This window comes from Pelodiscus sinensis, chromosome 22, assembly GCF_052426305.1.
Source record: "Pelodiscus sinensis isolate ZL-2025 chromosome 22, ASM5242630v1, whole genome shotgun sequence".
NCBI lineage: Eukaryota > Metazoa > Chordata > Testudines > Trionychidae > Pelodiscus > Pelodiscus sinensis.
In genome coordinates this window covers 16522253-16541599 of record NC_143073.1, presented here as the reverse complement: position 1 = coordinate 16541599, position 19347 = coordinate 16522253, and the positions used below count along the sequence as shown (strand labels likewise).

The following is a 19347-nucleotide window of genomic DNA, read 5'->3' as shown; positions in this document are numbered from 1 at the left end:
CTTCACCGCCATTCCCTACCCCTCCCATGCCAGCCAGTCACCGCCCTGGCGCTGGGAGCCAGTACCTGCTAGAAGGGACAGGCCCTGTGCCCCAGGCCTCATCTGAGTCCTTCTCCTAGCTCTTCCACATTGACTTCGGCCACTTCTTGGATCACAAGAAGAAGAAATTTGGCTACAAGCGTGAACGGGTCCCCTTCGTCCTCACCCAGGACTTCCTCCTCGTCATCAGCAAAGGGGTGCAGGAGTGCACCAAAACCAAGGAGTTTGAGAGGTGAATCCCCCTCCCCACTGCCCTCTCAGTTCCAGGGAGAGTCCTGGCTCCCAGCTGTGATCCCCCCAGCCACTTCTCCCAGGAGTCCTGGCTCCCAGCATCAGGGCAGAGACCCCAGCATACTGATCCCGGCTGCACCCGGCAGGTTCCAGGAGATGTGCTACGCAGCCTACCTGGCCATCCGGCAACACGCCAACCTGCTGATCACCCTGTTCTCGCTGATGCTGAGTTCAGGGCTGCCGGAGCTGCAGAGCTTTGACGACATCGCCTACCTGCGCAAGACACTGGCGCTCGACACCTCAGAGCAGCAGGCCCTTGAGTACTTCACCAAGCAGATGAACGAAGCACACCACGGCGGCTGGACCACCAAGATGGACTGGATCTTCCACACCATCCGCCACATGCCCCTCACTGAGGCAGGGCATGACTGAGGGGCTGGGGCGCTGCCTGCTGAGGGGGCGTGGCTATTGCACTAGGCCCTGCCCCTGGTGCCTGACCCCACCCCCTTTGTCTTGGGGTGTGTCTGAAACAGGGGTGGAGCCATATCTATAAGCCCCGCCCCTTCTGGAGGGGAATGGGCCTTGAGTGACATAGGGTATGGCAACTGGTATCCCTCCTCTTTGGGGGTGTGTCACAGGAACACAAGCTCCACCCTCCTTGCTCAGGCTTCCTTGCTCCTCCCACTGGTGAAGGACCCAGAGGGCCTGGGGTGGCAGGGGTGGGCTTAGAGAAGGAGTCCTTTCCCCTCAGAGAGTGTAGCCAAGCACCAAAGCTCCTCCTTGTGCCTTGTGCCCCTCCCATTCTAGGTGTGGGCAGGTAATGGAGGGGCTGGGGCCTTGAAGCTCCACCCTTTTCATAGGAGGAAGTGAGGGGTAGGGGTGAAATGCATTAGGCCCTCCCTCTTGGGGCAGCAGCCAGAGAGCCTTAAACACTCCTCATGGGGGGGGGGTCTGCACTGAGGGGGCAGAGCCAGTACCAAAGCTCCTTCTTGTGGGTAGAACCCCCCCCCCACTCCAATCACTGCTATCTGTAGGGGATGGTCCTATCCCTTGTACCTCCAACCCCACTCAGAAATTTGGGATCAGTAAAGGGAGTTTGGTCACTGTTTTTGAGGGAGAAACACCTTGTAGCCCCCTAGTCATCCCCTTCAAAATCTTCCCATGCACCTGAGCCCCTACCCTCGTCTAGACTTGATTTCTGTCCCCCCATCTGCCTGGCGGGGGGAGGCTGAAGAGGGTGGGGGAAGGGAGGGGCAGATACTTGAAATTTGTGCCTGGATAATATATTTTCCCAAAATACAATTTTAAAAGTAGCCCAAACTGGCTCTGAACTGCAGTGGGGAGGCTGGGCAGGGGGAGAATACCTCTCTGGCCCCTCGACCAGCCTGGCCCAGTGATCCCTGGGTATGGGGTGCAGTTGGTGCCACAGATGTGGGCAGTGGCACATGGAACAATGCCAGTGCCCCCCTAGAGGGGACAGGCCTCTTCCTCATTCCCCAGCCCTTCTGAGTCTGCCAGTCCCTGCCCTGGGGCTGGATGGGAGCTCGTGCCCCGTAGAGGGGACAGGCCCATGTGCAGGGGAAACCTGGGAGGCATTGGTGCGGGGGAGGTTCAGGATGGAGGTTCCTGGAAATAGAGACACAGGCAGCTGCATCATTTTTATTGTGTTTTCTGCCTGGGGAGGGAGGGGTCACCATTCCAAGGGAGCCCCCTCCACATTAGGGCTGGGGGAAGTAAGGCACACAGAGGGGGAGGAGCTAGGTAGAGAGCATTAGGAAGAACCCAGGAGTCCTGGCTCCCCACCCCCTGCTCTAACCCACCAGCCCCCACTTTCCTCCCAGCGCTGGGCAGAGAACCCAGGATTCCTGCCACCAGAGGCCGCAGCCCAGGGGCTCTGGTGAGATGGGCCTGTGGACTTTTAGGGTAGTGGAGGGAGGCAGGGACATTGCGAGGAGCTGGATGCTGCTTGTCCATTGATCTTTCTGATCTTAATGATGATACAGCATGCTACTGGGGGAAGGGGTTTGGCATCCTCTCCTGTGAGGACAGTACCCCCTGGTGGCAATACTCTGGCCTGATCACTAGGCCGTTGAAGTCAACCTCCATGACTGAAAGGCCTGTAAGTCAGTCTCCATGGTGACCATGTGTGACAGGAGTGCCTGGGCATGGTTTTATCGGTCCAGAGCGACTCCTTAACCCTTTCCTCCCCAGTGTGGGGCTTGTGTCTCACAGCCTCCCCTTCAGATCTTCCTCCTACTCTCTTCCCAATCCCAAAAGAAAAAAAAGTGTTGTGTGCCCCTGTCCTGGGTGGCGGAGTACCTGGAATGAGTAGTTTATCGCTTGGGAGAATAGCTTCATACTGGACACAAGACTAGGTGTTATTCTCTTTTGCCTCTTGGAACAATGCAGCCCAGAGGCCCACTTCTAACTCATCTGTCTGGGGGCTCAACAGCATGGATAAATGTGTGTAAAATAAAATTAGCCCCTATGTTAGCTGGTCTCGCAATGTCTTGAAGACTCTCACATGCCTCCAATCATTGCACCTTCCTGGGTCAGGTCTGTCAGTGGGGTGGTGGGTATAGAAGCTACTGCTTCTGACAGAGGGTTAAATCTATCACACAGCAATGAAAGGAACCATTCATAAAGGGTGCGGCCACTGATAAATTAACAGAAGGAGGCAGCAGGCCTGGGGGGGCAAGAAGAGAGCAGGCAGCAAAAGGGGGCCTCCAATATGGATTCAGATTTGGGGGGAAGAATGCCAGGGTCCCTCTGGGGGGAGATTGAAAAGGAAGGGGGGAGCAAGAGAAGGGGCCACAGATTGGAGGGCTCAGGAGGGTTGCGCAGGGGGAGATGTGGGTGGGTAGAATCTAGGGGTTCAGTGGGGGGGAGGGATCAGCTGGGCTGGCAAGTGGGGGGGGCAGGGATTTGGGAGTGGGCAGAGTATGGGGCAAGGGCACAAACAACTTTGCATGGTGGAGGGACCCTGGGGGATTGGGTGAAGATGGGGAGATGGGAGGACTGGGGGGACAGGAGGGGGTAGGGAAGCCAGGGGATTCCCCAGGGGGCTCAGAAGTTATTGTCAATGTCCCATACTTCCCCGCTCAGAGCATTGGCTGCCCCCTGCAGGGTCCAGGTGACCAGGGCCAGCTGGCGCCGGAAAAGTGCCTCATTGAAGCGCCCGGGTGCCTCCCGCAGCAGCCTCAGATGCTCCAGCAATGCCTGCAATGTGTGGGCCCCCCGTCCATGCAGGATGTGCCGGAAGGGCGTCTCCGTGACTGACACGTAGGGGGACAGGAAGTAGAACTCCACCTGAGGGGGGCAGGGTGGTTAGGAGAATCTGACCCCCAAACCCTGCCAGGACCCCCCTCCTCCCTGCAACCTGTGGGGCAGAAAGGCAGCCAGGGAGGCAGGTTCGGCTGTGCAGCACACCTGGCCCCCTTGGCAGCAGGGTGGCAGAGAGTGGTGGCCATGCGACAGGGCCTCCCCCAGCGCAGCAATGCATGCAGCCAGTCGGGGCCACACAACGCCATGCACCAGCGCAGCAGCACGGCACCCAGTGGCAGACTCGCCTCAATGCGCGTCCCACTGCAGCAGACGCAGGCAGGCATGCCAGGGTCAGGGAGGCGCATGCAGTGGGTGGGAGGCTGCAGGATGATGCACCCCCCATCCCCTGCTCACCCGCATGATGCGGACATTGTACATTCGGTTGAGCCGCTCGTTCCGCTCGTCCGAGCTGTAGATCTCCTGTCGCAGCTTCTCGGCCGCCCGGATATAATCACCCCGTGCCGAGTACATCCACTGCAGGGTTAGTCCGCGGCTCTGGGGGTGGGGGAGAGAAAGACTCCCCTCAGCCTGCTGATGCCCCTCACTCCCGAACTGCAGCCTCTCCAGCACAGCCCTGCCCCTCCCCAGCCCTGCCAGTGCCCCTCACTCCCCACCCGCAGCCCCTTCCAGCCCAGCCCTACGCGCCCCCAGCTCTAGTTACTCACCTCACTGAACCTCCAAACCCCACCCACCTGAGCTATATTCCCCTCCATGGGCCTATCCACCCCCTACACAAACTCAGGTCTGTGCCCCATGAGATTCCGTGCAGGGCAAATGGAGGCAGCCCTGGATCCCCCTGGGGACTGCTGGGGGCTGGTTCCCCTGGCACTACCTTTAGCTCGCTGCTGTACAGGTTGAACGGAGTGATCTGCTGCACCAGAGCATCGCCGTAGCAGGCAAAGTCCAGGGGCACCAGGTGGTCATGGGTCAGCTTAATCAGCAGCTGCCCCACGACCTCAGCCACAGATCTGGCCACAGCCGGGAGCCGCCCGAAGAGCAGCGCATTCAGGTTCTCGTAGGTGTCATCCTGGGTGTTCAGGAATGGGTAGAGGCGGCCGTCCTGTGCGGGAAAGTGTGAGAGTGGGGCTGTGGATCAGGAATGGGGCACGGGGAGGGTTGGGAGGGGCAGAGATGGGCTGCAGGTCAGGAGTGAGGGGCAAGGGCTTACCTCGGTGAAGGAGAATTCTACTCCCGGGACGCCAGCGAAGGTGATGAAGGTGTAGGCGCTGCTGTCCATGGAGAGTGGCTGCATCCTGCAGGGGAGAAGAAGGATCAGAGCTGGGGAGAAAGGGAGCCAAGGTGGGGGTCCCCATTGTCCCATCCTGGGCTGCCCCAGAGACAGCCCTGGGGGCAACAGGAGGACATGGGACAGGCAGGAGGCTTGGGCCCTGCATCTGTGGCTGGCTAGGGAGTTGGGTTCAGGGCTAGGATAGCAGCACAGGCCAGGTTAGGGCATCAATGGGCTCAGGGGGTCAGCGTTTAAGGGTCAGTGATACTTGGAGTCAAAGATGAAAGCAGGAAGGTCAGAGGTTGGAGGTGATGGGACACAATTGGCCACAGGAAGCTTCTGCCCGTGGGCAGGGTCAGTGTAAAAAGAGGGTGGGACCAAAGTCAAAGGTCAAGAAAGCTCAAGATTATTGTAAGGTCAGAGGTGAAGGGTCACTGGTGGCTAAGGTCAACACACAGGGCAGAGACTACAAGTTAAAGGTCACGTTTGAGAGGAGCCTGTGCACAAGGGGACAGAGGTGAAGGGTGGGAAGTAAAGGGCCACGCTGAGTAGGCATCAGCATGAGAAGTGGCAGAGGTGAAGGGTCACTGCTAGGCAGGGTCAGTGTGGGCAGAGGCAGAGGGAGGAAGTGAAGGATCCTTGTGGCCCAGGCGTGAGCGCCACTTACACAGTCCCAGGCCGGTCTGGGAAGGTCACCTGCTCGTACAGACTCTGGCTGCTGCGGTTCGGGCTGTCGACCTGGTGGGCAGGAGTCAGGGTTGACCTTTGAACTTTAACCCCTGACCTTCCAACCCCTGATTCTGTGGCCCTCTGACTCACAGAGTCAACTAATGCAGGGACCCTGACCTTTAACCTCTAACTAAACCTTCCGCATAGGTGGATCATAACCAGACACCTCTAATGGAAATGAACCTTCCCTGACCTCTCCCCCCTACCCTCCTCTAACCCCCGCTCTGCTCCAGACTCCTGGATCCCAACCCCTGCTCTGACCCACCAGCTCCTACTGCCCTCCTAGAGCCGGGGAATTAACCCAGGAGTCTGGAGACTACCCCCACTAGGGTTGCCAAGTGTCAGGTATTGAACTGGACAGACCAGTATTTGCACCTTCTATCCAATAAATAAATTGAGAAAATACCGGATATACAGAATGTCCAGTACTTCTCCTGGCTCGGTGCCTGATGGACATGCGGCAATGGCGGGGGGAGTGTCAGGGGAGCGGGCCCGCTAATTAAAGGGGCTGGGACTGAACGCCTGAATTTTGGCAGCCTGGGAGACTTTTGGGGTGTTTTTTGCTCAACCAAAATTTCCCCGGTGTTTTTGTTTGGCGGGAGGGGGAGGGGATGGGGGGTCAACAAAAATCTTCCTGTTTTTTTATTTTCCTGGCTCTTTTGGGGGGGGTGAGGGGTCCTGTATTTTTGCTGAAACCATCTGACAACCCTAACCCCCACCTGCTTGAGGACGCTCTCAATGAGGCTGACGAGTACAGGGCTGGTTTTGGCGTAGAATTTGTCATCTCCTGCCATTTAGGGGAGGAAAGAGAAACCCATTAAGGTGGGTCAGTCCAACAGCAGAGCCTTGGTTCCCACCCACCCCACTTTGTGGGGATATTCCCTACCCCCACCCCTGTGGGTGGTGGAGCACTGATCTTGGAGCGAACCCAGGAGTCCAGGCCCTGTTGCGTACCTAGCACGGCGTTGTCCAGGCTGATGTATGCCACAGCTTTGAGGTGCAGCATGGTGAGGTACCCCTGGAAGGGAAAGGAGGTTTGGGAGGAGGTGAGTTACAATACGGGGTGATCCAAATTCAACAGCCCTCAGCTCATCAGGAGGGCCCCACCGAATTCAGGGTCCACTTGGGTTCTTTTCACAGTGGTAGGATTTTAAACATGGAACATTTCATGCTTTCTGCCATTTTGGTCTGAAACATCATGGTAATTGTGGGGCCTAGGCTCCTGGAGGGGATGTGGGAAGGGCACAAGATTATTGTGCAGGGGTTGGGGTGTTGCAACCCTCACTGCTGCGTGCTGTTGGTGCTGCCTTCAGAGCTGGGCAGCCAGAGAGAGGCAGCTGGTGGCCAGGAGCATGGTATGGTGTTGCCGCCCTCACATTGACTCAGCTGCCATCAGAGCTAGAGCCTGGCTCAGCAGCTGTCTCTCTCGGGGCACCCACCTCACGGTAGCACAGACATAAGGGTAAATATCCTTGTGCCCCGCACCATCCTGCAACTTCCTTTTGGGTCAGGACTCCCAATCTGAGGAAGGCTGGTCTCCCCCAGGAAATCTCTATAGTAGAAGGTAAAAGTGCAGGAAAGGCCACATTTCATGGTCCGTGGTGTGTTTTTCATAGCTGTGACTTTGGTTGGAACCCACTCATCAGGGATGGAAGTGGCTATTTACCCTCCTTACCACACAGTGGTGCATGCAGCCTTATGACTCCTGGCAGACTACAAGAGAACCCAGGAGTCCTGCCCCTGCCCCACTCTAACCCACCAGCCCCCACTCCTTTCCCAGCATTGTGTTTTGGCTGGGGTGGGGGGAACAGGAGCAGTAGGCTCCGTAGGTGTGCTAGAACTCTCTCCCTCCCCTCCCCTCTCCCACCCCACAGAGGGGACCCAAGCATCTGGTTACCTCTAGCCATTCGGTGGAGCCAATGCTGCCAAAGTCTCCTGCATCCCAGCTAGCAAAGAGCAAAGTGCGGCGCAGCTGGAAGCCTGAGAGAGGAAATGAAATGAGCAGGAGGGCAGCCTCAAACCCAAGCATCCCAGGATCCTGGGAAGTTCTATCCTACCCCTTTAAGATGGCCATCTTTTTTGACAGGCTGATGACTATTCTCTTCTCCTTGGGGAAGCAAGGTCCCCATCTGATGGCCAATCCCGCCCCCTCAACCAGCCGCAGCCCCTGCTCCCTAGTACCAGCCCCACACCTCATCTGGTCCCATCCCTGCCCTATTTGGTGCCAGCAACACACTCTTAGCCAGCCCTTCCTCCTGCTTCCCTGGTGTTGCCCCACCCCATTAACCATCCCTGCCCCCTCAGACATCCCTTCCCCTGGTCCTCTTACCATTGCGCACCATGGTGGAGAAGGTCCGGGCCAGCTCTAGTAGCAGGGCTGTGCCCACACCTGAGCCGGCTGCCCCGGGGCCCAATGAGTCCCGCTGGGCCCCGACAATCACGTAGTGATCTAGGGGGGATGTTATTGAATTTTTTAGATGAACATACATTATTGCAACCTGTGTTTGCATCATATCTAGCGCCCTGTGAGGTGTCTGTCGAAAGCTGATGATTCACTGGCTCTGTTTGTGCTGCTCATGGGCAGGTGTCATTTTTGTATTTGAAGTTCTGAGAACTGGCTCTGTCCTCGCATTCCAAATGTTCGCTCCTGGGAGTTATCAACAGGCGTCGCCCAGCCATTGTGTAAGGCTACATCTAGACTGCAGAATTAAATTGGAAAAAGAGACACAATTTGCAGTACGCAAATTGCAAATCTTTTTCCGATTTACTTTCAAAAGAGGCGTTTCCAAAAATTGGCGCATCCTCACAGAGCCAAATTTTGAAAAAAAGTGCTCTTTCGACACATCCCTTATGCCTTGTAGAATGAGGTTTACAGGGATGGCAAAGAGCGCACCTGCTTTTTTGAAAAAAATTTCAGAAAAGCAGACACATTCCTTGCATGTGGCATTGCTTTTGCGGGATACCCGGGGTATCCCGGAAAAGCAATGCAGTCTAGACAGAGCCTAAGGGTGGCTAGTCACGTGACTTGCAGCACTTCGCTGGCAATGGGTGGCCTGTGGTGCCGATCCACAGCTGAGGAACTTGGCTATGACGGTTCAGACCAGCCCTTGAGTGATGGCTGCTAAGGCCTGAGTCAGGCATGGACAGTGACTGGTCACGTGACAAACGCCATTGTGGGAGGCACTTTCACAGCAGGAGAGCAGTGGGATTCCCTCTGCGTGGGCAAGGGTAGAACGAGGGCCCTGGGGGCTCCTCCAGCTTTGTCTTCACTCCAGCTCATCCCCTCAAGGACATGAGCCCGAAAGGACTGACGACCCACCCTAGCAGAGGACGTCTTCCAGGGACAGCAATTTATTCCATCTCTGCTATAGGCCTCACCAGGAACTTTGTAATTGGCGTGTGCAATCTGTTTCTTCAATTGTTTTATTTCCAACCTTTTCTTTCTTTTATGAATAAATCTTTAGCTGTTAGATTCTAAAGGATCGGTGCAGCGTGCTCCTTTGGGTGGGATCTAAGGTATAAATTGACCTGGGACAGTGACTGGTCTGTTGGGCAGGAGAGCCTGCTGGGTTTTGGTGAGACGGGTTTTCATAACCTCTCACCTGTGTAAGAGCTGCGCTGGCTGTGGCACAGGAGAAGCTGGGTACCTAAGGGGGTTGCTTGTGTGACTTCTTGCTGGCCAGTGTGGCAAACAGAAGTGCTTTTAGTGACTGGTTTGGTGCCTTATGGAGGAGGACCCCCAGTCTTAGACTGTAAGGAGCCCTGGTTGTAAGCAATTCACCCTGATATGAGCTCTCGGTGATGTCCCCAGAATCTGTAATATTACAGGGGGAGCCAAGATTTGGGGGAAAAAAGACTCTGTCCCCCACAGCCACAGCCCCACACCTGCCCCCTCCCAACACACCCCGGCTACGTCTACACTGGCCCCCTTCCGGAAGGGGCATGTAAATTTCAGCAGTCGTCGTAGGGAAATCCGCGGGGGATTTAAATATCCCCCGCGGCATTTAAATAAAAATGTCCGCCGCTTTTTTCCGGCTTTTAAAAAAGCCGGAAAAGAGCGTCTAGACTGGCCCCGATCCTCCGGAAAAAGTGCCCTTTGAAGTAGGAATAAGACCCTCCGGAAAAGGGCACTTTTTCCGGAGGATCGGGGCCAGTCTAGACGCTCTTTTCCGGCTTTTTAAAAAGCGGAAAAAAGCGGCGGACATTTTTATTTAAATGCCGCGGGGGATATTTAAATCCCCCGCGGATTTCCCTACGACGACTGCTGAAATTTACATGCCCCTTCCGGAAGAGGGGCCAGTGTAGACGTAGCCCCCCAGTCCCTAGTTCCCCCACCTCTCCATGTCCCACAGCCCTCCCAGGCATCCACCCCACCCCCAGTCCTCTTCCTATTCCCCCACATCAATTTCTCCCACCCAACGAGCCCTCCTCTTCCCCTCTCCACACCCTTCCCCCAGCCTCACCAGGTTCAAATCTCCCCTCAAGGCACCCGAAGATGTTGCTGATCATGGTTGAAGTCTTGATGTTGTTCACCTGGAGATGCACCCGGGTGCCTGAGTCCCCGGGGCCAAGGTGGTATGGGACCTCGGCCAGGCGGCCCTTCCAGTTGCGTGGGGCAGCCAGGCCTGTCAGCTTACTGCAGGGGAAGGAGAAGGGTATACCTGAGATCTTCCCCCACTAGGGATGTAAACGACTAGTTGAGTAGCTGATTACCAGATAAGCCTCGACTTGCTGGACAGTCGAGTGACTAAACTACTCGCTCTCCCCTCCCCTGCTTCTATATCTTAAAAGCTGGTTCCCCCTAGCACCGTCTCTGTGGTGCGCGGTAGGGGAGCAGGGTAGGCAGAGTCACAATGGTCTCGGAGCTAGCGTGAGACAGAACTGCTCAATCCCAGTTTGCATGGGCCCCGGGAGCTACCCTGGCTGTGGCTCTGCAGTTCAAATGTAATAGGAGCCAGGCTGCCTGCGCACCTGGCTCCTACTACATTTAAGCTGCAGAGCCACAGCAGGAGTGTATCCTGGACCTGGCACAAACAGGAACAGAGTGCCTTCCCGTATCGGCTAATTGTGTAGTTGATAACAATTGTATCGACTACATGATTAGCCAATTACCCACCTCGTAACATCCCCCACCACAGTCCCAGAGCCAGGGAGAGAACCAAGGAGTCCTGGCTCCCAGCTCCTCTGCTATAACCCACCAGCCCCCACTCCCCTCCCAGAATCAGGAAGAGAACCCAGACATCCTGCATGCCCCCTTACCTGAGGAGGCGGGCGGCCGTACTGGCACTGATGGGGTGGGCTGGGATACTGGGCAGCCCAGAAGACAGCACAGGGGGGAACTGGGTGTGATTGAAGGAGGGGAAGCCAGGGGTGTAGGGGTCGCCGGTCCCCATGTGGACCTGTGGGAGGCATATACAGCAGGCGTGGGAGGGAGGCAGTGCCCGCCCACCCTGCTTCTTGCCCTGCTGACATTTGCAGAGGTAAGCACCTGTTCCCCTCCAGGCTAGATTCCCATTTCACCCCTCCCCCACTCCCTGATCACTGTATGTGATGATGTGGGGATTGAATTCACTGTTTCACTTTGTTATGTTGCATGTGTTTTCTACTGTGCTGTAGTAACCCTGTGTGCGTGCCTCAGTTTCTCTGGGCACTGACCAGTACCTAGATCTGATGGGCATTTCAGTGTGTCAACCTCCCCCACGTACACAGTGGCTGATGCTTTCTGCAACCTGAGCCTGGGAAGCGGGTGTGACCAGGTGACACCTTTTGCCCAGGAAGCTGGACAAAGGCCAGAGGCAGGACTGGGGTGGGCTGCTGAGTGTGTGAGAGGCTCTCGCTGGCCTGGGGGTGCATTTGCAGAGATGGATGGTGCTGGCTGCTTCTGGTTCCTGCGCTGACAAGTCTGTTCCTCCATGTGTGCCTGTCGACTAACAGACCTTCTGTTCTACCTGCCAGCTGTTGTGAGCTGGTCCCTCAGAGGTTCCTCTCCACACCTGCACCAGCTCCCTGTAAGCTCATCAGCCAATTGCCCTGTGCTGGGTTGGTCTTTCGGCTTCTTGTCCACCAACCACATCCTCAGGTCAGGGGGCCGCATTCATACAGCTGCTCAAGCTCCACCATCTCAACCAGGTCCTTCCCAGTCTGGGCCCCAGCCCAGTACTTGCAATCCGTGCATGTCTCTCACTCCTGGCTGGCGAAGGGAGGGGGCAGAGGAGTAAATCATGGACTCCAAGTACTTTCCCCTCGCTCCCTGATGGTCTGGGAACAGGATGAAAAACAAGCTGCGTCCCAGTGCACATGGCTGCTGCCCCCCTGCCCTGCCGAAACTCCGCCCTTGAGTAAGTGACTGAGGTGCAGTAGAAAGAAGGGGAACTAGCAAGCGACAGGTACACTGAAGGCCAGTGAGGAGCGGTCCCAGGAAGCGGAGGGGCCTACGGCCTAACCAGAAAGAGTGTGGTCCTCGAGAAGGGGTGTCAGCCCCAGGAGCTGTTCTACCTAGGGACTGTGGGAAGTGGTCCCAGGAAGCAGAGAGGCCTATGGCCTGTGACCCTCAAGTAGGCTGGCACACTGAAGCGTTCTTCCTGGGAACTGGGGGGTGCTGCAAACATGGGCCTGTCAGTTTGCAACCCCTTGGGAACAGCAAGGAGATGGTCTAGAACAGGGGTCAGCAATCTATGGCTCTCGAGCCAAATATGGCTCTTTTGACCCTCCCAAAATACACACAACTTTTAAAATTAAATTAAAATGAAAAATAAATTCTAAATTTGAAAAACATGCCATTACTCAGGTCAGGATGCTCTTTTTTGTCTATTTCACCGTTACCCAGAGGTGAAGTAAGGTGCTGCACCCTGCTTAGAACTGGCTGGGGCACGCTGCTCCTTTCAAGGGCTGGCTGAGGCGCGCTGTAGGGGACGTGTACACACTCCACGCTGTGATAGTGAGAGGGGCTGGCGGCGACAGATGCCTCCATCTGGCGCAATGGCCCAGCTCCAGCCCCCATCTGATGGCCACCATCTGTCCCCAGCCACTGTGCTCCTGGGGCAGATCCTGCAGCCCAGCCATGGCGGCCTCGCAACTGCTGCAACAGCCTGACCGTGGCAGCCGGCTCAGGCTCAGGCTCCGGCAGTGGTGGTGGCAGTCTGGCCAACAAGGCCCCAATCAGGTCCCAACCCCCATCTGGCTGCAGTGTCCTATCCCCAGCCCCAATCCTGGGGCAGGCCCCACGGTCCAGCCCCCATCTGGCCTCAGGAAGGGCTGGTGGTGGCTGTCCTGCTGCAACAAAGGTAGGAGGGGAAGCCACGATCCAGCTGTGGTGATCCTGGCCCGGCCCCTCATTCAGCCACTGCTGCCCAGGTGCAGCAGCCCAGCCTTGGCCAAGTAAGGTAATCCGGCCCCAGGGCTCCCCCCATACTCTACTTCCCACCCCAGTGTCCTGCCCTGCTCCTGCACCGCCCACACACCCCAACTGCCTGCCCTGAGCCCCTCATACACCCCAACCCTAACTCCTGCACCCCCACAGTCACAAACTGCACCCCCAGCAGCAGTGTAAGTCCCATTAAATAAAGTCAGTGAGTACAGTGTTTCATTTATGCTATTATTAATCATGTCAATTATCAATAGTGTTAAGTTGTATATTTTCAGTCATGCGAATGGGCATTCTTATATGGCTCTTTGGTGACCACTTGGTCTGAATGCTGATGTAGTTTGTTTGACTCTTTGGTCTGAAAAGGCTGCCGACCTCTTGTCTAGAACCATCTCCTTAAGAAGGACGTTGATGATCTGAACAAGGAGAGGGCTGCGAATTGGGAAATTCGCCAAAGCCCAGATAACCACCCGGCTGGAAGAGAATGATCCTGGAGCTGTTCCTGTCCCAGCTAGGAACCACCAGACAGCCCCTGAGGGTGCTTTAGGGACGAGGACAGGGAAAGGGCTGGAGGCAACCAGACCCACACGGTGCCCGCTAAGACCCACTCAGCCAGCACCAGTTCATCCCATCTGGGTTCTCCCGCATTGGAGCTGGACAACTGGAACTTGAACTGCAGCTAAAAGAACTGGAGGACCAGGAGAGGCAGTGGCAGCATGAGCTGCCCATAGTGGAGCTGAGAGGCAGAGACCCCAGCTGTGGTGAGTAGGGAAGGGCCAGGGGGCCCAGGACTGCATGGAACTAGGATGTGGACGTGCTGCCCCAGTGTAAGGGAGGGGGGCATAGATCCCTCCTTGCTGCCTTTGAGAAAGCCTGCAACCTGCACCAAGCCGACCCAGCAGACAGGCTCCCGCATCTCACCCCCTTACGGGATCCCAGGCCCAGGGATGCTCAGCCAGAGGGATGGGGTGGAGGCAGGGCACTCTGAGCTGTTCAGACAGGCCCTGCTGCACAGGGGTGGGCTGACTCTCGAGACGAACAGGAAAAGGTTCTGGAGTTCGCAGAAGGCCTCAGGGAGACCTACCTGGCCCGCCGCATGGGGCCATACGCCCGCAAATGGGCAGGTGGGGCAGGGCCCAAACCACGGAGGACCTGGCTGAGCTGATGGTATGAACACTGCCCCCCCCAACCTGAGACTGTGGCTGGGGGACAAATAGCGGGAGGACCGGCCCAGCGCAGGGTGGCTGGCTGAGGAGTTTACCGACAGCCGGTCCAGGTGTGGAGGGGAGTCCCAGAGGGACCGGCTCACAACACCATGTCCTCAGCAAACTGTCAGGGAGGATTTTACATTTGCTTCCAGGGTGGAGAGAGAGGAAGAGATGCTAAATAGCCCCAGGAAACGAAGCGCTGTGGCAGAGCAGCTGGCCTCCTGGCGCCAGGCATGAATGGAGATCTATCAGCTAGCCAGTTGGGAAGCCCTGTCTTGTTGTGGAAACCTGCCTCCTTCAGTCCCAATACTGAGCTGGAGGCTGGCGGGAGTCGAAGGCCCATCATAGCCATTGAGCTCCCATCTCAGTAGCATGACGTGGCAGGATGGGCATTAGTTCCATGTCCTGCCCCTTCAATTCTTTATTCGTTGAGGCCTGAATAAACTGCTTCATTAACTTGCCTGGGATCGATATCCCAGAGCAACCTGCCTCCCCACCCATCAGCACCCCACTTTCCTGGGACCCTGACCCCTCGCTTCGAAGTCCCATGCAGACCCCTCCTTGCTTTATGTCCGCAGGACTCACGTGTCCATAAACTGCCCGGTTCTGTGACAGACCCAGTTTGCGAGGATCCTGGGGGATGTCCCAGGGGTCAGGGTAAATCAGCACCCCCCGGGCCTGGGCTGACTCTGCATTTGCCACCTGAAGAAAAAGAGAGAATACAGGAGTCCTGGCTCCCAGCCCCGTTCCAACCCACCAGCCCCCTTTCCCGCGCCTCGGAGAACCAGGGAAAAGACCCAGGTGTCCAGGCTCACCTTCTCAGCGTAGCTTATCTGTCCCACTCTGACAATAACCAGGTGGCCCTGGGGGTTCACTCCCAGCTGTCTCAAGGCATCAAAATCCTCCTGGCGCCCATAGTTGGCATAGACCAGCCCCCCCTGGGGAGAAAGTTGGGGTTGAACATGGGGGGCATCCCCAAAACCCAATCCCCTCAAGAGAAGGGAAGAGATGGGGGAGCTTCCAGAGTAAGGATGGGGAGCAGGATGGGAGGAGGTGGATAGAGGTATTACTATGGTGTTACTGGGGGTGTTGTAGGGTCAGTATCGGGGGGAGATAGGGTGTTGCTGGGGGGCATTGCCATGGCATTGACAGGGGTGCTGTAATAGAGGTAACGGGGGCTGTGTAGGGGCAGTACAGGAGGTGACAGGGCCTTGCCAGGGTCATTACCATGGCTTTGCCAGGGCCCCTATAGGAGCAGTAGCAGGGGTGAGAGGGCATTGCCGGGATCCGTTACCTTTGCTTTGCCAGGGGTCACTATAGGGGCAGTACCAGGGGTGACAGGGTGTTGCTGAGGTCGTTACCATGGCATTTCTGGGGTGCTGTAGGAGCAGTAACGGGGGTGACAGGGCATTACCAGAGTTGTTACCGTGACACTTCTGAGGCACTGAATGAGCAGTACTGGAGGTGACAGGGCATTGCTGGGGTCATTAGCGTGGCATTGCCAGGACGCTGTAGGAGCAGTAATGGGGGTGACAGGGTGTTGCCAGGGTAGTTACCGTGGCATTGCCAGGCGCGCTGTAGGGGCAGTACATCTCGGGATCCTCCAGTGGCAACTTCTCCAGGATGCCCCCCTGTGTATCCAGTAGGTGCAGGAAGTTGGGGTTCTGCCTAGGGATGGGGAGAGGGGATCTTAGCCCAGCCTGCAGGGCCCTTGGGACCCCACCTTGTATCCTATGCCCCCATCTCCCATCCCCCTTGGGCTGGCCCCACCCCCACCCAACACTCCCTCTCCTTCTGACCCCACCTCCCACCCTTGACTCCAAATCCCCCTCCCCATGTGAAGCAGCACCCTCTGCCCACCTCCTTAGTCTCTCCCTCCATCCCTTCTGGGTGACCTCCCTCCTGCACAGACCTGTCAGGGTACTGTAGCCCCACGTAGTGGGTGTCAGTCCAGGCCCGGTCCAGCCTGTAGGAGGTGAAACTCTCCAGCAGCCGGTGGGTCAGGGCATCCATGCGGGGTGAACCGGGCGGGTGGGGGCCCTCACTCACCCACCTGGGCAATGGTGGCAAAAAAGGGAGGTGTCAGGGGGAGCTGGAGCCAGCTGCCCCCCACCTACCCTGTCTAGCTGTGGTGGGGAAATTAGAAAATGGGGATCCAGTTTGGTGTTTTCGAGGGTGGTGGGCCATGGAGCAGAGGGGTCCCCAAGGAGGGATGATTGGGGGAGGACCCTGCATTTGAGGGTTGGGGTCTTGGAGGGGAATTCAGAGTTCAGGGTGGGGATTCCCCATGGGAGGATCCTTGACAGCAGGAGTTCCTAGTGGGATGGGGATCTGCGTGGGGCAGAGGGTCCCATGGGGTGTGAGTTTCTCATGGGAGGATCTTTGACAATAAGGCTTCCAAGTGGGATGGGGTGTCTGCATGAGGCATGAGGATCTATGGAGAGGGGATCCATGTGGGGCAGGAGGTCCCCCTGGGGTGTTGGTTCCCCATGGGAAAATCTATGGGACTGGGAGTGCCCTGTGGGGTGGGGCGACCTGGGAGGTTTGGGAGTTTTCTGAGGGCAGGAGCCCTAGTGCCAGCTCACCGAATGGTACGCTCGATACTCTCCTCCCGCAGGTATTTCTGGAACATCTCCTTCAAGTCAGCCCAGTAGAGGGGAGGTCCTGGGGCCGGCAGCTCTTCCACGGTCCCCTCGTCACTCACCACAGCCAGTAGGTCCCCCCGCAGCCCTGCGCAGGATGGGCAGCTTCCCCGCAGTGCCACATAGCCCAGGAGGAAGGCTGCACAGCAGGGAAACGGGGCATGGGCAGGAGGGGCACAAACACAGGAGACAGATGGGGTGTGGGTGGGGGGCAGTGCCTAACAGGCAGGGGGGGTTAACAGGCACAAGGCAGGGCTATGTGTGAAGGGGGTGTGGCTAACAGGCAGGGGCGGTGCTGTCTGCAAGGAGGGACTATCAGGCAGGGACGGGGCTATTAGTGAAGGCAGAAGGCAAGTCTGTCACTGACAGGGGTGTGGCTAACAGGCAGGAAGTGGGGCTATCTTTGAAGGGGTTGTGGATATCAGTCCAGGAGGCTGAACTGTCAGGACAGGGGGCAGGGCTCTCAAGGCAGGGCGGGGCCATCTGTCCGGGGAGCATGACCCTCAGAATGGGTTCAGAGGGGTAGCCAATTAGTCTGTAACAGGAAAAACTTTAAAAAACAACAAATAGTTTGGTAGCACTTTAAAGACTAACAAAACATGTAGATGGAATCATGAGCTTTCATGGGTACAACCCACTTCTTCAGATGACTGGAGTGTTGGAAGTGTCAGAATGGGGGGAGCTATCTGTGAAGAGGCGGAGCTGTCAGACTTCAGGGGACAGACTTCAGGGCCAAAGGGTTGGGCTGTCAGACAAGGGGAAGGCAGAGCTACTGGTATGGGGGCACAGCTTTGGACCAGAGGTGGAGTCACTGGATAGAGACAGACTTTGGGGGCAGGTCCTTACCAACGGTGAAGACGAGCAGGGCGCTGAGCACCAGATAGGTCAGAGCCTTGGTCCGGTTCCGTGGGCTGGGGGTCACCAGGGCGGCCATATCTTCATCCTCCTCCCCGTCAGTGACCTTCAGCTCCAACCCTGCAGCCCCCTCCCCACCTGGTCCCTCCACGTTCCGGTAGATGGAGTAAGAGCGTCGGCCAGGTCGCTTGCCACGCTGTGGGGACATGGAAGTCATTATGAGAGAAGCTGCAGGTCAGGAATGAAGGGCACTGGCATGGTTCAGAGGACAGAACAGGGCCTGCAAAAACTGCAGGTAGAGAGTGAGGGGCACTGGCATGGCTGGGCTGGCAGAGGCTGTGGTTTCAGGAGTGAGGGGCACCGGCAGGGCTGGGAAAGCCCAGGGTTGGACTGGAAAGGCTGCGGGTTGGGAGTGAGGGGCACTGGCTGAGCTGGGGGTCTGCGGGTCAGGAGTGAGGGGCACCGGCAGGGCTGGGAGAGCCCAGGGCTGGGCTAGCAGGGGCTGCAGGTCAGGAGCGAGGGGCATTGGGGAATATGCACTCCCCCTGGGGAGTTTGGGAAAGGTTTGGACCTGTCATACCGCACGGTGAAGCAGGAATCTCAGTGTCTCCATTGAAGCCTTCTCGCGTCCTGGGGAGAGAGACAGGCCCTGGCAGCCAATTGGGAGAAGTCGGGAGGGACCCCCTTTCTCTGCCCCTTTCCGGAACAGAGGTGGGCTGCGAGTTTGGAGTGAGGGGCACCAGCACTGCTGGAGGCGGGGGAGGGTTACCAAATATTTTTCCCGTCAACGGAGGTACAAAGGCTGGTAGTGAGGTATTGATTCATCAGACTGGCGCCGGCCTGCCGGGGTCACTAAAGGGCAGCACAGGGGCCAGCCCTGCCTGTCAGGGTGGGAGCGAGTGCCCCCTGCTGAGCCTCCCCCACTCCCTGCCCCACAGCGCCCCCTGGTGAGCCCCCACCCCCACCTTGCACCACATAGGTTGCTGGAAAATATCCCAGGATTCAGTTAGGCAGAAATGGGTCAGAGTGGAGCTTGGGGTTGGGAACAATTCAGTGGGGCGAGTAACTGTGATGGGAAAAGGGAATCCCAGGGGAGTGGAGAGTGAGGGGAAGCCAAGCAGGCTGCCAGATGGGGGACTTTGGAGCTGGGAAAAAATTCAGGGTTGGGAAGGGCAGGAGCCTGGCTGAGGTGATAAGAGCCAGGGGCGGGTGGAGGGGCTAGGAGCTGATACCACATGTCCCAGAGTCACGTAAGCAGCTTCCCCTGCTCCCACTGGTGCCCCTCACTCCTAACCCACAGCCCCTGATAGCCCAGCCTTGGACCCCCCAGTACTCACTCCCTACCTGCAGCCCCTACCAGCCCAGCCCTGGTCCCCCCCAGCCTGGCTGGTGCCCCTCACTACTAGCCTGCAGCCCCTTCTAGCCCAACCTTGGCCCCCTCCCAGTGCTGCTAGTGCCCCTCACTCCCAACTCTCAGCCCTGCCAGCCCAGCCCTGGGCTCCTCCCCTACTCCTGCTGTTGCCCCTCACTCCTGACTTGCAGCCCCCCAAAGTTCCTGTAAAATGTGTCTTGTTCTGTCTGGGCTGGGACAGGCTGCTGTGCGAGATTTAAGGGGTTCTCAAAGTCCCTCCCCTGCCCTCTCCCCAGCCCTCCAGGGACACTCACAGAGCTGGTGCCCGGTGCTGGGAGTTGACAAGCTGCTGTTTGTGTCTGATACAAACCCCAGAT

The 19347-nt window shown here is 57.4% G+C and overlaps 2 protein-coding genes across 7 annotated transcripts in view; one reads left to right on the top strand and one right to left on the bottom strand.

The window, feature by feature from the left end:
• The window catches only part of LOC102462482 (phosphatidylinositol 4,5-bisphosphate 3-kinase catalytic subunit alpha isoform-like), a 16177-nt gene extending 13440 nt beyond the window's left edge, over positions 1-2737 (top strand). For 3 of the 4 annotated variants that reach the window (XM_075908403.2, XM_089772256.1, XM_075908405.2), the window contains 2 exons: positions 120-271; positions 417-2737. In XM_075908403.2, coding sequence (XP_075764518.1) covers positions 120-271; positions 417-702 — 438 coding nt within the window. In that variant the 3' untranslated portion in view covers positions 703-2737. Of the gene's footprint in view, positions 1-119 lie in introns of all 4 variants that reach the window. The other variant, XM_089772257.1, reaches the window with a different exon arrangement.
• On the bottom strand, positions 1916-19347 carry TFR2 (transferrin receptor 2). Of its 3 annotated transcripts, XM_006114663.5 has the most exons (19): positions 19285-19326; positions 18200-18249; positions 17611-17815; positions 16708-16903; positions 16035-16175; positions 15679-15790; positions 14938-15060; positions 14708-14824; positions 10811-10950; positions 10015-10187; positions 7881-8000; positions 7449-7531; positions 6506-6569; positions 6271-6338; positions 5490-5560; positions 4763-4847; positions 4427-4654; positions 3949-4089; positions 1916-3579 (listed from the first exon to the last, which is right to left on the bottom strand). In XM_006114663.5, exons 2-19 carry the CDS (start codon positions 18230-18232, stop codon positions 3337-3339), a joined length of 2343 nt encoding a protein of 780 aa, XP_006114725.2. In that variant the 5' UTR covers positions 18233-18249; positions 19285-19326; the 3' UTR covers positions 1916-3336. The 3 variants fall into 3 exon arrangements, with proteins under 3 accessions (XP_006114725.2, XP_014424830.1, XP_014424829.2); XM_014569344.4 differs by lacking the exon at positions 18200-18249 and having other exon boundaries at positions 19285-19347; XM_014569343.4 differs by lacking the exon at positions 19285-19326 and having other exon boundaries at positions 18200-18505.

What these genes read in the sequence shown, in the direction of transcription:
- TFR2 (XM_006114663.5), bottom strand. Translation starts at nt 18,232, where the DNA reads ATGGAGACACTGAGATTCCTGCTTCACCGTGCG. An exon ending in CCTGGACAACGCCGTGCTAG is followed by an intron (nt 6,339 to 6,505) that starts GTACGCAACAGG and finishes CCTAAATGGCAG; the next exon opens with GAGATGACAAATTCTACGCC. An exon ending in TAGAATTCTCCTTCACCGAG is followed by an intron (nt 4,655 to 4,762) that starts GTAAGCCCTTGC and finishes TTTCCCGCACAG; the next exon opens with GACGGCCGCCTCTACCCATT.